The sequence below is a fragment of the Rhinoderma darwinii genome, chromosome 7 (assembly GCF_050947455.1).
Source record: "Rhinoderma darwinii isolate aRhiDar2 chromosome 7, aRhiDar2.hap1, whole genome shotgun sequence".
In the NCBI taxonomy this organism is placed as follows: domain Eukaryota; kingdom Metazoa; phylum Chordata; class Amphibia; order Anura; family Rhinodermatidae; genus Rhinoderma; species Rhinoderma darwinii.
The window spans coordinates 119,684,732-119,706,064 of NC_134693.1; the positions used below are offsets into that span (position 1 = coordinate 119,684,732).

Consider the following 21,333-nt stretch of genomic DNA (forward strand, 5'->3'; position numbering starts at 1 on the left):
ACTAAGTTGCGGAAACCTCATATACATGGGATGCATAATCATCGGCATGTCATCGGAATCCGTATCAAATCCAACATGTGTGAACGGGGCCTTAGGGCGAGCTAAAAAAAACTCTGTTAGGCCAAATGCACACGATACTTATTACATGCAAATTTGTCGCGGGTATTTTAGTGCGGGAAATCCGCAGTGTAATACAGGACCAGCAAAGTAAATGAGATCAAGAAATTTCATCTACATGTCGCATTTTCTGCACAAAAATTGACCTGCGGTTCTTATTTGAAAATATGCTACAGGTCAATTTATCTTGCGTTTCCGCTTGCGAATGGTTTCTGACTAGTTTAAAAAAAATAATTTAAAAATCCGCAGCATAAAGCCTGCACCTATTTCTACATCAAAATGTAAAAACCGCACCTAAAATCTTAACAAAAAACGCACTATTAGGTGCAGATTTTACCTGCGGTTTTGATGCAGATTTTGTGCACCAAATTCCTCAATCTGTACGTTACAGAATTTGTTAGGGATTTACAGCAAATTAACCCTTTACATTTGTAAAGGATGAAATACAATACAATTCTGCAACATAATAGGCATGCAGCTGATTTAACCACTTCCCTCCTCGGGGTTTCACTATAATTTTTTTATTTTTCCGTCTATATAGCCATATGAGGGCTTGTTTTTTGCGGGACAAGTTGTAGTTTTTCATGGCACCATTTATTCTACCGCATAATGTACTGGGAAGCTGGAAAAAAATTATTTGTGGGATGAAATGAGCGAAAAACATCGATTACGCAATTTTTTGGGGGGTTTTGTTTTTACGGCGTCATTCAGGCTGTAAAAACAACATATTCACCATATTCTACAGGTTGATACGATTACGGCGATACCAAATTTATATGTTTTGTTTTATGTTTTACCAATTTAAAAAAAATAAAACTATTTGCTAAATTAAAAAAATGTTTTGTGTCGCCATATTCTGAGAGCCATAACTTTACTTTTCCATCAATTTAGCGATGTGAGGACTTAAACTTTGTGGGGCTAGCTGTAGTTTTCACCGATACCATTTTGGGGTATATGCGACTTTTTGATCACTTTTTTGGAGCGCTAAGGTGACCAAAAACCAGCAGGGTTAAACAACGCTATATTGTGATAGTTTCGACTTTTAGGGACGCGCCGATACCAGTTATGTTATTTTTTATTTTTTTTTAACATTGATTTAGGGAAAAAATTTGAAATGTTTTTTTTTTTTTAATACTTTTTTTGGAACATAAAAAAAAACTTTATTTAACTGTTTTTTACATTTTTTATTAGTCCCCATAGGGGACTTGAAGCAGCGATCCGCTGCAATGATCATCCACTGCATGATATACTGCAATACTAATGTATTGCAGTATATCGTGAGCCTGACAGTCTGCCGGAGGCAGAGCTTCAAAGGAGTACAAAGATGGCAGACCTGGGGGCCTTCATTATAACAACCGTTGTTAACAGCCGATCGTGCCCCTAAAACCCCTGAGGACGCTGCATCTGTGGCGAAACATGTTGAGGGTGGGGGTTTATACTAGTCTTTCAGAGCAATGTTAACTGGAGCTGATCCTTCATATAATTGACTATATCCAGCAGTTATACTCAGTGTCAACTTTGCATTGGGTTATATATTTTATGCAGGGGCGTAACTAGGAAAGACTGGGCCCCATAGCAAACTTTTGACTGGGGCCCCCCCTCCCCTGGGTGTCACACAACACCCCCCCCCTTGTAGATAGTGCCTTTTTTACAGCCCCCCCTGTAGATAACGCCATACAGTCCCCCCTGTAGATAACGCCATACAGCGCCTCCCCTGTAGATAACGCCATACAGCCCCCCCTGTAGATAACGCCATACAGCCCCCCCCCCCCTGTAGACTGTATGGCATTATCTACAGAGGGGGACTGTATGGCGTTATCTACAGGGGGCACTGTATGGCGTTATCTACAGAGGGGGACTGTATGGCGTTATCTACAGAGGGGGACTGTGTGGCGTTATCTACAGGGGGGACTGTGTGGCGTTATATACAGGGGGGACTGTGTGGCGTTATCTACAGGGGGGGCTGTGTGGCGTTATCTACAGGGGGACTGTATGGCGTTATCTACAGAGGGGGCTGCATGGCGCTAACGGCATACAGCCCCCACTGTAGAGAACGCCATACAGCCCCCCCTGTAGAGAACGCCATACAGCCCCCCCCCTGTAGGGAACGCCATACAGCCCCCCCTGTAGGGAACGCCATACAGCGCCCCCCCTGCAGGGAACACCATATAGCGCCTCCCCCTGCAGGGAACGCCATACAGCGCCTCCCCCTGCAGGGAACGCCATACAGCGCCTCCCCCTGCAGGGAACGCCATACAGCGCTCCCCCCTGCAGGGAACGCCATACAGCGCCCCCCTGTAAGGAATGCCATATAGCCCCCACCCAAAAACAATGCGACCTATAGTGTGTCCTACAAATAACATGCATCCCCTATCCACAGGATAGGGGATACATGTGTGATCGCTGGCATTGATAGAGAGAACGGGGGACCGAAAGTCCCCTGAAGTTCTCCATGACTAACCTCTGACTTCCGGCGTCTGTGTCGGCAGCTCTGTAGAAATGAATGGAGCGCTGGTCACGCTTGCGCACAAGCGCGACCGGCGCTCCATTCATTTCTACGGAGCTGCCGACACAGACTCCGGAAGTCCGAGGTTTGTGATGAAGAACTTCAGGGGACTTTCAGTCCCCCCTTCTCCCTATCGCTGCCAGCGATCACACATGTATCCCCTGTCCTGTGGAGAGGGGATACATGTCTTTTGTTTAATGGCAGAGCGGGGAGATACCTCCCTGCTCTGCCGTAGTGTTCAGTGGCGTCCCGCTGTAGCAGCCATAGCGGCTGCTAGCGGAGCCTGCGGCCATGGTGGGGGCCCGTGCCGGTGGGCGACAAGGGCCCCCTCATGCCGCGGGCCCCGTAGCAGTCGCTACGGCTGCTACGGCAGTAGTTACGCCACTGCTTTCATGTTCTATAGACATATTTCCGTCTGTATATTGCATGTGCCAGTACACATTGTAGTTTTACATTTTCATGTTGTTTGTCCCTAATTTAATAAAGGTATTTCATTTATTCTACTATCCTATTAGTTAGTAAGTAATTGGGTCTTTTTCAATTTTTGGAAAGTGGGGGGGGGGAGAGGAGCGCGATGACTTGTTTCAGGGGGCGCCCCCCTGATTGGAACACTTTAAATGTCGCGGTCGCGATTGGCATTTAAGGTGTTAAACAGTCGGAATCAAAGTGATCATTGATTCCGCCCGTTGCAGAGAGGAGTCAGCTGCGTAACATAGTCGTCACCCGCTGTGTATGGAGCGAGCTCAGACCGTGGGCTCGCTTTATGCTTCCCATACATAACTAACCCTTATCATGTACAGTTAGGTGATATTGCGTCCTAAATTCCATGCAGATTTTTTTTCTGCTGCACGTGCATTGGTGTTTTGACAAACCCCATTCACATGAGTTAGGGCGTATTCAGACTAATGTCTTAATCGTCCGTGTGAAGGATGTTTTTTTAATGCCCATCACACGGCTGCATGTATTTTTATGGGGTTATTCACGTGGTTGTTGCTTTAACGGACCGTGTGAAGGGCCTGTAAAAAATTAGGACATGTCCTATTTTTGTGCATTTTCACGGATCCCTCAATAGAATCAAATCTATGAGGGATCTGTGAAAACGGGTCCCGCACGGGTGCAAATCGACCGTGAAAAACAGTCGTTCTTCGCGGCTGATTTCACACACGTTCGTCTGAATATTACCTTATATTGTAATTTGTAGTGAATTTTCAGTGCGCAATTCACACTAAATATAGGACCTATTTGTACATCCAGGGGAGAAATCTTTTGCATATTTAGTTAGAAAGGATTAAAGTACAACCAAGTAAAGACTTGGTGCATTGACCTATTAGATTATAAATGTAGCCTATAAATAAGGTCAATTAACACAAGATTTTTTTTAGAAAAATACAAAATATCCTTTATTGATTACATGTATTGAACAAACAGATTAAAAATGAATCATGCAATGCCAAGGTGTCTTTCAGGGCAAGAAGCATATGGATATGAAAAAAGGTATAATGTATAAACCACAAAGTAAAAGTACATGCAAAATTATTATGGGCAAAATCCCCATGCATGTATTTAAAGAAGGCCAGGGCCAAATGTGGAATTGTTATCAAAGAGAGCAAAAATGTCTAGATGGCATAGGGAACCTCTAATAAAGATGTTATAAAATACAAGTTATCCTGACATGTCTGAGTGGGAATGTGATCAATGTTACCTACCCATATTGTTACTCCTGCACCGTGGAGACACCAACCCGACACGCGGTTCGGCGGGATGCCTTCGTCCGGGGATGGTTCCTCTCCAATGGAAACTTCTATTTACATAAAAACCGTCCAATCATATGAGAGAAGTGGTGAGTATCTAATAACAATGGGATGGCCTCTATATGGCGTCATACGCCGGGTATGAAAGTGTTCGTCGATGTACTTCCGGTGTCACGTCATCGAGAGAGGTCAGAGAGAGAGCAACAGAGACGTCACTCAGACTCCGCCCGCCTAGATAGAGACATGAGACCGCAAGACATTTTGGACACTCCCCCCAATGCGTAAGCCCTCGGCCCTGAGTTAGTAACAATAAATGGAAATAATCCAGCATATGGTCAGACGGATGTGATAGAAAATGCATGTAGGGAAAGAACAGGTAAGAAAAGACGGGTGGATATCACTAACATGTTACGAATGGAATTGTACCAAAGATGATACAAAAAGCGTAAACAATTGTGAATGATAATAAGAAAACATTAAAGTATTGGGATGATAGTGAAGTGTGTGTAAATAGAAATATATATATATAAAAAAGTACAAATATAAAAATAAATATAAAAAATTATGGTAATGATGAAAAATTATATAAAACACCAAATATAGGAGACACGTAAGTGGCCTTATTCAGACGTCCGTGTTCGGTCTGTCATATAGGGTTGGTGTATCGGCCATATTTCCCGGACCGACCACAGTTCAGGGAGCCGGGTTTCTAGCATCACAGTTATCTATAATCATAGGAGTCCCGTGGGAATACTGTCCCCGGTCCAGTACTAAAAGCATCATTACAGTATGGGGTAATATTCCAGCGGAGAGGCAGGGACTCCTAGCAGCAGTGATAACTGTGATGCTAGGAGTCCGGCTCCCTGAATTGTGGTCAGCCTGGGAAATACAGCCGATACACTCTCCGTATATTACGGACCAAACACGGCTGTCTGAATAAGGCCTTAGTCTAGTTACGCAGAGCGGTCAAATAAACATTTTTTGCCACAATTTTTGCAAAATCACGGCAAAAACGTGATTTGACCGCACTGTGAGAATAATTTTTGTTTAAAAGAGTTTTAATTGTGAAAAAGTAGTAAAACATAAAGAAAACTATACATATTTGGTATCGCCATAATCGTACTGACCCATAGAATAAAGTTAACATGTTATTTACACCGCATAGTAAACAGCATAAATTTAAAATGCAAAAAACTATAGACGGGTTTTTTCAATTCCTTCCCTAAAAAAAATAATAAAATTATTCAATTAAAAGATACAACTCGTCCTGCAAAAACAAAGCCCTCATATGGCTATATCAACATTAAAAAAAAGTTAGGACTCTTGGAAGGCGGGGAGGAAAACACGGAAAAGAATGCTTGGTTCTTAAGGCCGAAATAGACCTGGTGAAGGGGTTAAAACAGCAATTTATGCTCCAGAACTGTTTTGTTTTTGTATGTGGGGAGAGGAAGTCACATCCATTGGTAGCCATTTTGGAGGCTAATGGGAACTGTGTTTTGTCACTCAGTCACAAAAGCTACATATAAAAATGCAGACACTTTATAGTTATACTGAAGTGAATATACTGTAAGTATGTATGTATATATATATATATGTATACTAGTATATATATATATATATATATATATAATTTTTTTTTAATTGCCCTATTGATTATATGCTAATTTATGTATAGTTCAGTATTATTATTAGCATTACATTCAGATTTAGATATTCCCATATCCTGAAGTTTAATTTTTGGAATTGAGCCACAAGAAACAAATATCCGTAACAGACTGGTGTTTAAACATACATTGAGAAATAATAGAAGTAATTCAATCTTAGAAAAAAGTATTGAAAAATGCAATTAAGTATTTGGCTGATGAGCTGTGAAAATATGATGTTTGCAGAATTTGAGACTACTGTTCCTTACACTCTGACATCTGTATACAGTAACAGATCATTTACAATCATGTGTAAAATGAAGGAACTGGGTTTTAGCTAAAACTTTTTTCTCACTGTTAAATTGACCTCCGGCGATGACAGTAATAACATTTCTGTATTAATAGAACAGGCTACATGTGAAAGGACTGTGATGACTGCTAAACATTTTCCATAGTGCTACTAACATAAGCTACAGTATCTGTTATTTTATTTTCGTCTACTTACCTTGGTATAAAAAGTTCTCGAGCCAAAGCTTTAGACCCAGAACTGGGCAGCCACATTGCCAAGGGTTGAATTTTGCCAGCAACACTTTAAGGTTTGTGAATGTCTCCAAGACCGTCCTGTCAACTGCTTGTAGGTGGTTGTTTTTCAGTCCAAGAAAGGTCAGATTTCGAGTATTGTTCCCTAAGGATTCTGGCAAAGTGCTGATGTTGTTAAAAGACAAGTCCAGTTCCCTCAGAGCAAGTAGAGGTGTAAAAACCCGACCTTCAAGATAATGGATGAAATTGTTGGTCAGATTTAGAACCTGCAGGAAACGTAGGTAGTGGAAGGCATATGGTGGCACCCTTGAAATAGAGTTGTTCGACAAGTCTAAAACTCTGAGTCCAGGAACATTTATAAATGATGTATGGTTGATAATTCGGATTTGGTTACCCTGCAAGTAAAGTACTTGAGTTTGTGATGGCAAATGACTTGGAACTTCCAATAGTCCTCTGTAGCTACAGTCAACCATCCTTGAAGAAGACTGACATGTGCAGATCTCAGGACATCCCCAGGCCGCATGGAATACCAGAATGATACATGACGCTAATAGCAGTCCACCTAAATAGACCCAGAATGATAGTGAGCATATCAATATGAGCAATTATGCAATTTTTTAAAATATTAATCATTGAATATTCTTAACAACAGATTTAAAGGGGTCGTCTGGTTTAGAAAATCCATTGCAAGTAGCCTATTAAATAATTTTGAGTTAATAGCGGGGGTCCTACCATCAGGAATCCTATCTATTAGCTAGAGAGGAAGGCAGCTTTAAAGAATATATTTTGCTCTGGAGGATCCAGCATGTCCATGCATTACACAGATAGCCCATTTGTTTCAATGGGCACCGTGCAATTCTTCATTTTGCCTGCGGTGGCACTACAGGGAAATTAAACTCTTGTTGGCAGCTTCTTCCAAAGATCCCAGCAACAGAAAAATCCTGTGGTCACCATATTGTCAAGGATTTGATAAAGAAGACAAACCCTTTAATGTATAATATTAATATAACAAATTCATCAAAGAAAAATATCATCAGTCTGAGTGGATAACTTTGAAACCAAACAATCTACAGTAGAACACATAATCCTATAATACTGTGTAATTTCCTCATATTTTGACCATAGGGTGGCACTGCTTATTTGCTATATGATAGTTATAATTAAAAAAATTTAATCAGCAGAAGCTTCAAATTACCCAGTGCTACAAGTAAGGTAGGTTGCACATTACCGTAATATAGCCACATTTTGGTGTAAGGGTATGTTCACACGGCAAACTAAAAATGGCCGTAAAATACGGAGCTGTTTTCAAGGGAAAACTGGCCCTGATTTTCAGCCATTTTTAAAGCATCAAGCGTTTTTTGATGCGTTTTTTACGGCCGTTTTTGGAGCTGTTTTTCTATTCACCCAATGAAAAACGGCTCAAAAAACGGCTCAATAAGTGACATGTACTTCTTCTAACGAGGCAATTTTTTACGGGTCGTTTTTTGAAACGGCCGTGTAAAAAAATGCCCCGTCGGAACGAACCGCCGTTTTTCGAATTGAAATCAATGGGCAGATGTTTGGAGGCGTTTAGCCTCCGCATTTTTTGCTGTTTTTCGGGGTCTTTACGGCCCAAAAAATGGCTGAAAATAAGCCGTGGGAACATACCCTGTCTGGTTCAGGAGAGCCGTAGGATCGGTTGTTGATGATCATAATACAATTGATAAAATTTGGTTTAAAGAGAACCTATCACGCCGTACATAATGCAGTCTGATCTGCAGGCAGCATATTATAGAGCAGGAGGAGCTGAGTAGATTTATATATTGCTTTGTAGGAAAAGATTCAGTATAACCTGTATTTTATTGGTTATAAATCAGTGCCCACTCTAAAGAGTCCGGTGGCTAGTCCTACTAGGTGATTGACAGCTGTTTCTCTATACATACTTATATGGGGAAGGATGTCAATCACTGGTTGAGACCGCCCACTGGACTCTTAAGCCCAGAGTTTTATATCAATAAAATACAAGTTATCCTAAACCTTTTCCAACAAAGTTATATATCAATCTGCTCAGCTCCTCCTGCTCTATTACTTGCTGCCCGAATATTAGTTGGCATGTACACTACTACTTCACAGGTTCCCTTTATGACTGTGAGAATAGTGCCAATGTAAAGTAATTCTACAAGTAGTATCAGACAGTTTCACCCAGCCACTCAAAAGAACTTTGCATGGATCAGGGTAGGGTAGAGGTCTATTAAGCCATAGTTCCCTTCATCCAAATTGGAGCCATTGAAGTCAGAAGGTGCCCATTATGAAAACAAAGGGCCAAATTGATCAAAACAATATAATGCGCCCTGTTGTCTATACTAACTAATTACCAAAGCGTTGCTGTTTTCTTTTGTTTGCTTTTTTAATATAAGTAATTAAAAACATGATCCAGCCGCATGTACAAGAGATGATTTTGTCATTCGGCACAACTCTTCATTATATGACAATGTGTTACCTAAGGTTTCAGATACGTAGGACTTCACTAATCCTACTACATTATCTAATATACATTATCTCTCTGTCATTTATTGCAATGTACAGACAAAGCAATGACTAATCCAGCTCTGCTACATCTGCATCCTGTATATTCAGTATATCTGCAGAAAAATCCAATACCTTGGACCCTCTGATAGTATCATGTGTCATGAGTTGACGCACAGTCCAAAGCACATTCTCCTAAATGCCTCACATAGGAAAATGCTTCTCTAAAGTCCGAGCTGGCAAACACTACAGAACAAGAGATTCCCGAATGATATGCAGCCTGCAGAGCCGTACAGTACTTTCCCCTCACGCGCTGACATCCGAACAATGCTACTCAATGCAGTCACCCTTATATTTAATAACTTTGTTTGATCACCTGCGTATCAGAGGCGGCATTGTTAATCTGTCTATCTTTTATTCATTGCAACCTTTTATGCACTTAGTGCCCTGCAGCTTTTAGTTTTAGTTTTCATTTTGTATAGGACTTTTACAGGAGTTGACATTGTTCGGAGTATTTGGCAATGAAATAATTTGGACTTTTTTCAGGTTCAAGGGCCATTGAGGTACATCAATGATGAGGTGGTTGCAAAGCTGGGAGGAATGAGGTATAGTCTGGCCGGTTTGGGCATGTCCATAGAGTATGGTCTAAGATGTCTAATTTCTATTGTTGGTAGATATTGTGTAGCTTCTATACAGAATGTTGGGCAATCAAGGGGTGTCCCAATCGGTTAAGGACCACCCACTGTATATATACGGTGCAGGTTTAAGCTTGGGTAGCTAAATGTCGGGTGCTCGGCATTGAAGACAGAAGCGGTTTTCACTGCTTTTGTCTTCTCTTTAGTTATCACTGGGAGCAATGTGTATAGAATAGAGGCAGCAGCAGTTATTGGTCCTGGTGATCATGTGACTAGTCACATGATCGCCGGGATGCCGGTAGTAGGAAGCTGCTAGACTAGGTCTAACTAGACCCAGCACAGTTCTGACAGTGACGGAAGTTACTAAACTAGGGTTGATGTCCCCTGTAACTGAGGCTGCTATGTAGCCTCAGTTACATTGGAGCAGTGTAGTGTAAAAAAAAGAAATAAATACATAAATAGATATATAAATAATAAAGTCCCCAAAGTTTTTTTATTTTTGAGAGACAGGCCATAATAATAAAAAAATAAACCTTTTAAAAAAAAAGAACGTAAAAATGGCACATAAATTACCCCTAAAACGCTTCTCCCATCAATCATTTCCAGAACTCTAGTTCTGACCCAATTACCCTAAAATGGATATATAAGATATCAATTTTTATGGCAGACAATGACAAACAAAATGTTTATTTTAAGGTAACGCTGGGCTAAAAAGTTAAAAAGCATATTGTTTAACTATATCAAACTATATGCCTAAAAATGCTAAAAACACCAAATTATGTGTATAAAAATGATTTAAAAAAAAAGAAACCTGCATTAATCACAAAAAAAAAATCACAAAAATCATGTCGCTAGTCCAACAAATAAAGAAGTTATTGCTGTTTAACTAACACATTCTAAAAATGGCTAAACGATGCCTGATCCTGAAGCGGATAGAGAAAGCCCCTGCTGCTGCTACGGGGTCCTAGGGAAGAGGGGCCCCAGCATAGGCTAGGTTCATCCTCTTTGCCATTGGGGAGCGAAAGAACGGCAGGGCTTTCGGTCCAGGGTGGGAAAAACCCGGTATCATAATGACGGGCCCAGTTTGTTCTATGCTATGGGGCCCCTCTGTGTACTTCACTGCCTATACTATGTGATGGACAGAAACATTTTATAATTTATTGCTTTGTAATTAAAAAACAAAGAAAAAGTTTGCTTTGTGGAAATTCTCTAGAAAGTCAATCCAAGGTCTGTCACTCCAAGTCATTCTCCGGGAGATTTAATTGAAAGAGAGTTTCTTAGCGTTCATTCATGATTGGTGTCAGAGATATCTCTTTATCCCAGAGCCAACTTTGCTTTCTCAGTACTTGAACTTGTCCTTTATCTACTGTTAAAACATTTGTCAGGAGGAATTGTTCAAATGATAAATGAGGTCACAAGATCACAAAGTGATATTTAATACCTAAAGTTGTGACCTACACCCAAGGTCTGAGCCATGATTAAGATATCTTCCTGGACTTGTCTTAAGAAAATACTCTATTGTTCACATTTTTTAATTTTTTTTTTTATCTTCCTGTGAGCATAGGGGAAGTTTTCACCTTTTTTTTATGGATCCCAGGACAGAATAGAATAATTGCACAATATTGTGCAAAATCTGACACGAGCTACAAAGTTATTTTATTCATTGGTAAAACACATTTACGATACACAATACATTTTTGTCATTTTTGTTTTTTTCATTTTGTATTATTTTTGGATTTTTTAAGATTTTAAATTGCGAATTGATAACCCTAATTAGGGAACGGCTTGTTTGTCTTCGCATTCAGTAAAACGAATATTGATGATAGTAAGGCCGTGTTCACTTGTTGTGGATTCTGCGCCTAAATCCTGAGAGAATCTGTTAGCAATCAGCGTGCAATGCATCTGAATGAAGTATATTACTCCCCATTTACATGCACTGGAAAACATCAGCGACAAATAATGAACGTGCAGCCGATGTCAGAGCAAATTTTGACCATGTGAGCATACAATTATACTACTAAATAATATGTGGGACACATAAGGGTATGTTCACACGCTTAACAAAAAGCGGCTGAAAATACGGAGCTGTTTTCAAGCGAAAACAGACCCTGATTTTCAGCCGTTTTTTAAGCAACTTGCGTTTTTTGCAGCATTTTTGGAGCTGTTTTTCTATTGAGTCAATGAAAAACGGCTCCAAAAATTGCTCAAGAAGTGACATGCACTTCTTTTTACGAGGTTTTGTTTTATGCAGCCGTTTTTAAAAACGGCAGCGTAAAAAAAGCACGGTCGGAACGAACCGACATTTTTCCCATTGAAATGAATGGGCAGATGTTTAGAGGTGTTCAGCCCCAGCATTTTTAGCTGTTTTTCGGGGGGCGTTTATGGCCCGAAAAACGTTTGAAAATAGCCCGAGTGAACATACCCTTAAAGGGAACCTGCTAGCCGTTTTGAAGTCTCACAACTGCTGCCAGAGTGATATAGGAGAGGGGGAGGGCATCTTAAAATTAACTTTTTTTTCTGAGTCATGCAAGTTGCCTGACCGAGAAAAAACGATGTTTGATTCACCCGATGCGATGGTCACAAGTGCCAATATCTGCTCTGAGTGACGGCTCAGAGCAAAGGGGTGGAGCTTGCAGCGTGCAGTGCAGCAGCACTTGCATATCAAGTCCCGCCTCGGTGGCACTTGTGATCGACGTGCTTGGGGAATTAAAAATAATATTCGAAAAAGGGTGTGTTTAAAGAACCCTTCTGCTGACAGGTTCCCTTTAAAGGAAAACTTCATGTAAAACTGATACACTGCAATATGCCTAGTGCTGGGGCAAAGGGGGTGGGGTTTGACACAGGGATTCTCATATAGTGTTCTTTACATCACTGTGTCATGCCCCTTTAGGTCCTGCACTAGGTATAGCACATGCTATCAGTTTTCTGTTATTCTGCCCGCCAAAAATCAATGGACACCCAACAGAACAACTGCTGCTAATCGGTCAGGGCTGGCAAAATTATTTTTTGCTTTATTCTGGAGAACACCAAAAATGATAAGTGATGTATCAATAGCTCAGATAGTAATATGAACACAATAGCAGCATTTACTGTGAAATAATGATAATTACAATAATAACAACCTAAAAAATAACCTAAATAAATCTTCAAAATAAATCACGGACACCGTGAAATCCCTTAATTTTACAGGCTGTCTGTGAATTTATGAATGGTTGGCAACCCTGCAAATAATCAGGACCCTTAGGAAGCGTGCGCCCAACTTACATTGGAACTTGGTGCTCTTGGACTTAACACTTTATTTATTACTGCAAATATCAGGATTTGCATCAGAAAAGTCCTAATAAAATCAGTGGGGATATCAACAGAAACCTTTCTCTACGTACCCCACGAAAACAACACAAAAAATAATGTTGAGAATAACGCAGTGCGAATTATAATATTAAATCTTCTAGATTGAATGTAGCCGTCAACCGCCAGATCCAGAAACCTTGTAAACCCCCCTTGTGGGTGCACTTGTATAATGTCCCATTGGCTTCATATTGATTAGTGGAAAAATCCAACAGGGAAGGTAATTTTTTAGACAGTCTGTTATCAGCATGCGGTCTGTAGGAGAGTTATCTCATGTTTACGGTCACGTTTTGCCAATTAGTCTCCCGGAGTTCAGTATTAAACATATTGGCAAACTCATGGTTGTTGAAGTTACAATAGGTGATGGTAAAAAAACAAATGTGGAGTAATATGTGGCACAAGATACCGATGAATTACAATAGTTTGCACTGGCCATGCTTTTTATACAACATACATTATTTCTGCCTACTGTAATTATACTGTACAATACTTGAAACCTTCTGTCAAATTTACAACTTCAGCTAAATTACACTTTCCCAAATGATTTCCCAGATAGATGATAGACAGAGATAGATAGATAGATAGATAGATAGATAGATAGATAGATAGATAGATAGATAGATAGATAGATAGATAGATAGATAGATAGATAGATATGAGATAGATAGATAGATAGATAGATAGATAGATAGATAGATAGATAGATAGATAGATAGATAGATAGATAGATAGATAGATAGATAGATAGATAGATAGATAGATAGATAGATAGATAGATTATTAGATAGAGATAGATAGATAGATAGATAGATAGATAGATAGATAGATAGATAGATAGATAGATAGATAGATAGATAGATAGATAGATAGATAGATAGATAGATAGATAGATAGATAGATAGGAGCTCAGTTCATCAATGTAGCATTGCTTGAGTTTGACACTATGTTATATGCTGTCTTCCATAGGACTGCAGGTAAACCTACTAATTAATTTTTTGTTGTGACATTTCACTAAATAAACAGTTAAATAACAAATTCAGCTCTGCTACCTAAGTCTACATATATATATATATATATATATATATATATATATATATATATATAGTGTCACACACTTACAGCACACACTATGCACTTACACACGTGTCCATGTGCCTGCTTAGCCTCTACAGATGTCTATACATATGACCTTTTTTTTTTGCAGTGAACCATATACATATTTTATGAGTTTCTCTCGCTGGGGGCTCTGGGGAGAATTATCTTCTAAATCTCAGGAAAAGTTGTAGGAAATTGCTGTAGGGTTGAGAAATGTTAACACCGGGGGTGATTTTTTTCTGTATATTTTTCTCACCTTTCATTGCTGACTGCGCTGTCGGCCCTGTTACCAGGTTTTCTCACACATGAATTGTAGAAAGTAAAACATTGGGAAAGTTGGGTCTTGTCTGCTTATCAATCCATCTTCATGAATGACCTTCACCCGAGTGAGACGCGCTTCTTCTCCTCGCCTCTACACGCGGGTGTTGTTGTGAGTTGCCCATCACAAGCACAACTGGCTATTTTTGCATTTTGAAGCCCCCCTCATAATATTTTTTCCAGGCACCATCAAAGAGATGCTGTCTCCTTTACTCACTCAACAGGCCGGGGAGTGACTGACTGTCACGTCACGGTGGACAGCTGGAACAGGCAAATCTCATCCTCCGTCCTAGTCCTTTCTCTTACTTAATCTGCCTGAAATCGAGGTCATACAATTAAGCTGCGTTTTAATCCTGTGTCGGTTTTGAATTCTTCTGAATTATTGCTCATGCCAGTCGTGGCGAGATCAGATGACAGAGGACGTGTATTCTGGTCACTGAGGCTTACCATTGGAGGCCGTGTGTTTGTGTGTGTATCACTAGACATCGATTTGCATGTTGATGACAGAATTTGACGGGTTAACTTGTTTGCATTACGCGGGGATCATTCCTGGTGACATCTGAAAAGATCGCATTTGCTCAGCTGACACAATTTTGGGATACGAAAACAGAGTGGATTTTCTCTTAATTCCTTTTTTAAGAGTGGGATTAGCAATTCTTTCCAAGTACCCACTGACAGATATATATATATATATATAGAATGCACTTGTCTGCCGACTCATATGCTTGCCAGGAAAGTGCACATATATGTGTGCAGTGTATAGAGGAGTACTTTGGTCTCATGAGTGATTCATGCATACCTGGAAATGAGACGTTGTCACTCAGATTACAAAGAACGCGAGGGCAAGCAAGGAGTTAAACTTTAGATGAGAGTCCCGCACAGCTGCCCTTTAATTCTATCGGCTATTTGTAGTGTATCTATAATTAACGTGACAAATATACTCTACACACCGGTTTGTGAAATTCACATTAATAAAGATATTCTCAGGATAAACATATGTGATTAGGTTCCCGGGTTGATGGTAAGAAAGGTGACATGTGAGGAGAAGGTCAGTGAAATAAATACATAGGACGGTTGTGAAAAAATTCTTCCTAAAGCCAGGGCTACACTAGGACTTTTTGTAGCGCTACTCAATGACTTTAACTATTGAGTGACAGCTGCAGTCTACAAGATTGCATGCAACTCAATGTGTTCATTTGGGAAGCTCAATAGTTGGTAGCTCAATAGTTAAAATTATTCAGTGCTGGTACAAAAAGTCTCAGTGCAGCCCTAGTCTAACTACAGGGCTACACCTAGCATTTTCGTAGTGCTACGAATTGATTTTTAACTATTAAGTGACAGCTGCAGTCCACAAGATTCCATGCATTTCAATGTATTCATTTTGAACTGCAAATGTAGCTCAATAGTTAAAATCAATCAGTGGTGATACAAAAAGTCTCAGTGTAGCCCGAGTCTAAGGCCAGGGCTACACCTAGAATTTTTGTAGTTCTACTAATTGATTTTTAACTACTGAGTGAATGCTGCAGTCCACAAGATTCCATGTATTCGTTTTGAACTGCAGCTGTAGCACAATATTTAAAATCAATCAGTAGCGCCACAAAAAGTCTAGGTGTAGCCCTAGTCTAAATCCGTATTGCATGTCTGGACAAAAAAATCTGTGCCAAAAGCAAGTTTTGGTTTAAGGGCCACACAACTTTTTTTATTTTTTCCCCCCTCACTTTCTCAAATCTATAACTCTGATGATGTCTTTGCTCTGCTGGAAAACCAGGGGGCAGAGTTTTATGGCACTGCTGCACGCTGCGAGGCTCTGCTTGTGCTGTGAGCATGGTGTCGTTAGAGCCAAGAGGGTTTCAGGGGCAGGCGCGTGCAACCAGTCAATGGGAAGTGGGTCATACTGTTACATTGAGGTGCAGAAAAGGGGGTTATTGCTTTTGCAATTCTGGATGCAAAACTGCTGGTGGCGATTCATCCTTAGAGGCCACTGGCCCTTCTGCAGACTGCCAAATGCCAATACTTCCTGCCTTTCACAGCGCTTGTCAAATTTTAATTTGTAATAAATAATGGAAATTTTTTAAATATATATATATTTTTTGTGAGGTCTGTAAATGGGGTCTGATGAATTGGGCCAGATTATAAGGACTGCAAAAGGGGCAAATGCCTCAGGGCTACCACCACCATCCTAGGGATGATCCACAGCAGAGTTTAAAGGGGTCTTCCCATCTTAGACATTTATAGCATATCCACAGGTTATGCCATAAATGTCTAGATGCAGGTCCCAGTTCTCAGACCAGCACGTACATTGAGAACGGTGGTCATCCAGCCCCCGTTTCGCCTGGTTCGACGCATGTTCGGCCCTTTCTCCAATAGTCCTCGCCTGGAATCAGCAGCCGGCGGCTTCCGCATTAGGCGCCTCGGGGAATCCTGTGGATATGCTATAAATATCTAAGATGAGTATACCCCTTTAACTACCAGTCTTTGATGTTTGGCTTAAACCTGAGCTTTGTTAGGCAGTGTTTGTTGGTATTTATAGAGCACTGTTTTGCCTTTTTTTTATTCAGGCATAATTTAGCTGTATTATTTGGGCATTGTGGTGGTTGTGTTATTTGGGCACTGTTTGGTTGTATTATTTAAAAGCTGCATGTTATTTGGTTATATGGTAGTCTTTGGAAGAACCAGTTTTTGCCTTAAGGGCCTCCACCGACATTAATCTGATATTGCTAATACTCTATTAAGTAAAATTAAGAAATCCCTCCTAATGCTGAAAATATCTCAAGTGAAATGTTCAATAATTTTGCAAGCTCATGCTATGGGAAAATTTTATTCCTCATGTATTATCATGGTATAAGTGTTAAAGCTCATGTGATAATTCAGAACCAGTTACAAAATATAGCAACTAGTTTGATACTTTTTTGGAAGGTATCATAGGAGGATCATACCAATGTATCTAATATCAATTGTCTGTATAAAGTGACAGCACAATAAAGTATATCACTTCGCCTCACAGTGAGCATAATGTGCTTTTTATTACAGTAAATATATTCCACTGATTATTCCTGATATGGCTCCTAACCTGTTGACAGCTCCAGATAATATTGTGCACCAATAACACATGGGATGTCATGGCAGTTGAACCACATCACTGGAACATGGCTGAAGCATTATGAAACGTAGCATCGTGCCGTCCCTCTGTTATTCCTCCTAGAAATTTATGAATAAATTGACTACTGGGTGTTAGTCTGATAATGTCCAATCAGTGCTGACAGTGAGACTATGTAGGGACTCTAACCATTGACAAGGGGAATAGTAACACCCAGTTGTTAATCTATTCATACATTTCTAGGAGGAATAACAGAGGAATGGCACAACACAGTTCTAAGAAAAGATGTTTCAGAATTGTTATTTCATTAGGAAAACAAGTATTTACTAAACTATACATGTGAAAAGAAGTTAGAGGTCCTCTTTAACACAACTAACTGGATCGTCATATTGTTAGTGTGGCAGAAATTGAATAATAGAATAATTGTACCAATTACATATGAGTTTATATAGATTCTGGCGCTGATCAAGTGGGTTCTCACCTTAAAATGATCTAATATTTAGGAATTACTTGGCTGTTTTTTCACTGGATGTGTTTTTTTAACGGATCATCTTATTTAAGGGGTTTGTTACATCATGACAACCCCTTTTTATACTAAAGCCAGCCCAACAATCAGCTGATCGGTGCCAGTAGGGATTCAGAAACACCGATCTGCTGTGATTGCTGGGATAAACTCAGTTGGCCATGATTCAGACTGCAGCGGCCACTACAGGGGGAATGTAGTATTACATGTCGGCCGTTCATATAAATGGCCATTGTTGTAGTATAAGAATGGGCCAATATTACACTGTTTCCAATAACTCCAGACAAAACTTTAAACTAGATGACATTTGACCTCATCCTCTAGAGCTGCAATTGTAATTAATTCAGCAACAAAACAATGTTCTAACATGTTAATAGGATAAGGTCAGGCAAAGTTAAACCACATGTGTGCTCCTTAGCCAGCAATAACACAACACTTGTTTCCAACACTATAAAGAGCACTATGAAAGAATATGAATCTCTACTTGGATATTAAGATGAAAGACGATGATTTAAGGAGTGATGTTTTATCTGTTATTGCTCTGTAACATTTTGTCTTTTATTATTGAAATGCTTCAGCATTCTTGTTTAATAGGGTTTCCCTTTACTAATGAATCCCTTTCTGGCTTTGGAATATGGCTTGCGTCATGAGATCATAGTCAAATATTTGCAAATGATCTTTCAGTCAAAATATTAAAAACCTGCAAAGGCAGAATATAAAGTCTGTGGAGACTATTAATATGTGCTGTAAATATCAAGTTATAGTGTTACGCTTTTATATTATACTGTATGTCTCACCTAACGTTGTTTATCTGTTTTTACTGGTCAATGGCCAGTAACAATTTTCTACCATTTTATCATTGTGGAAACACAGACTTGGAGCCTTAAACTGTAACTTTGTTGACCAAAGCAGTCTGTCAGAGTTCAGTTTTCATTTCCGTACTTTAGGCTACGTTGACATCTGTATCAGGAGGCTCCATCAGGAGGATCGGTTGCAGATTCCGTCATATTTGAGGGTAAGAATAGCACAACATGCAGCGCTAGTCTAGCGGTCAAAACTACAGAACCTGACTGAATCCATTATAAGTTAATGGGGTCTGTCAGGTACCATTGGTGTCCGTCACCTGAAAGACCGGGAAACCACGACACACAGCCTTAGTCCTCATGCACACTTCTGTTGGCCGTCATATGGTCTCTAATGATGGCTTCCATGTGCAGTCCGTTGTTTCAACGGACCAAATGAATGAAAAGTCAGAGACTGTTCTGTCAAAAACGGGCAGGAGTAGGACCTGTCCTATTTTTGTCGGAACGGCCACATGGTTCCGTTAAAGCAACGGTAGTGTGTATGGCCCCATTGAAATGAATGTGTCAGGGTGCTATCAGTTAAAGAAAATGCATAGCACCCTGACGAAAAAAACTGAAGTGGGCATGAGGCCTTACTAATACAATGAAATCTGGATTTACAATCCACATTTGCAAAAATAGCAACAGGAAGTGCAGCCATATTGGTTTCTACTTTTGTGTTATCGTCTCAGCTACTCAGTCCCAGTAGGTAGAGGGGCCCACTGCCAATCTAAAAGACTACTGTCTATTAAATTGAATGTTATGTAGTGAGCTAATTAATGACATAGTTCACAGTTACTGGGGGGACATTAGAGAGACATAAAAGGGGGGCTCTATGATAACCTGTTAGATTACAAGAGGCTCATGTACTGTACATGGACGGGGGGCCCTGTACTGTATGTGTCAACCCCTGCAGCAACTGATGGTAAATCTGTCACTTTGTTAGTAATTGAACATCCTGACAAACAGAGACAATTCATTGGCAGCTTTTACTATGCTAATTCAAAAGCGACGACCAATACGGCTGCACTTCCTGTTGTCACTTTAGCAAAAATGACCGCCACAACTTCATAACAAATTGGAAATATCTCCCATAGAATTACCAGACTTTGGCTGCTGCTTTAACTTCTGATTGACCAATATTTGGGGATTTTGGGATTTGGGGTAGAAATCCTTTTGTCTGTATAAAGTTAGTTTTATCATTTTTTTTTTAACAAATGTAATAAATCTGTACTCAATTAAAATGCTGAAAACTAGGAGTTTTTTTGTGTTCTCCCCCATTTAATGTGGAAGTTAATTTAACTGTTGATTCTCCCTATAGTGCTACACTATTCTAACCAGTGAGAAAAAAGGTAACCCAGAAGTGATTGGAGCCCATCATTAAAAAGGATCTATCATGAATCTGATAAAAACATAATCTTCTCCAGTTTCTCAGAAATTATTTTAAATTCAATGATCTTTAAACAAGGATTTTCATTTGCACTAACTCCTTATTTGAGACCCATCATCTGAACACATAACCAAGTGAACACCTCACACAACAGAAGGTTCTTAAGACATGGAGGTGCTTGTACCATTTCTAGTTAAAGGGTAACTAAACTTTTAAAAAACTTTGGACATGTCATAGTAACATGTCAGAAGTTTTGATCGGAAAGCATTCGATTACTGAAACCCCCATCGATCGCTTAATGGAAAGTCTATGAGCAAATGCACCGCTCGCTCCGCTTTCCGAGAAAAAATAATCAAAAACAAAGCAGGCAGCACTCACCCAAGCACTTCTGCCTGTTCGTTTTAGCGATCGGTGAGGGTCTCTGTCTCCCCACCCTCGCTATGACTTGTCAAACGTTTTTTTAAAAGTTTAGTTACGTTTTAAGTTGTAGAAGTCTTGATTTTCAGACATTTAATCTGACCTCGCTCAATGACTCTGCTGAGTTCCCTCTAAATAATGAAATCCTTTCTTTGGCCATCATCCATTTTGACAACATCTTCGGCTTGGAGTTGATGAGGGATTCCAGATATGTGTAATCCAACCACCATATGAATCCACCTTTCTAGCTAGATACCCACCCTAGCATAGACAAATAAACCATCTGACCACTTAATGTTACCGTTTTTGTTCAACTTTTTTTTTCTGCAAATTCCACATACGTGATGGTTGCTGTAAAGCCTGTAATGCTTTGTAGGAGCCGAGCAAAAACCTTATGCGGCATTGGGCAACACTCCCAGCAGCCATTATTTGTCCATTTTATGATATGTACACACAAATGTATTTTACAGAATCCTCAAAAAAATCTTAGTTCTTTTACTAAAGCCGACTTAAAGCTGAACAGACCTCACCCTGTCTTGATTTATCAGATGGTTACTGGTGACATTGAGGCCTATATATTCATCTTGACACAATGAGGACAGGCCA

The 21,333-nt window shown here is 39.9% G+C and overlaps 2 protein-coding genes across 3 annotated transcripts in view; one reads left to right on the forward strand and one right to left on the reverse strand.

Moving 5' to 3' along the window:
• Positions 1 to 21,153, reverse strand: part of LRTM1 (leucine rich repeat transmembrane protein 1) — a 36,602-nt gene extending 15,449 nt beyond the window's left edge. Inside the window, exons 1-2 of the mRNA XM_075832029.1 lie at positions 21,069 to 21,153; positions 6,523 to 7,119 (exon numbers count right to left, since the gene is read on the reverse strand). Of these exons, the coding sequence (XP_075688144.1) occupies positions 6,523 to 7,119; positions 21,069 to 21,153 (682 nt within the window). The remainder of the gene's footprint in view (positions 1 to 6,522; positions 7,120 to 21,068) is intronic.
• The window catches only part of CACNA2D3 (calcium voltage-gated channel auxiliary subunit alpha2delta 3), a 753,617-nt gene that overhangs the window by 607,054 nt on the left and 125,230 nt on the right, over positions 1 to 21,333 (forward strand). The gene's annotated exons all lie outside the window — the stretch shown is intronic.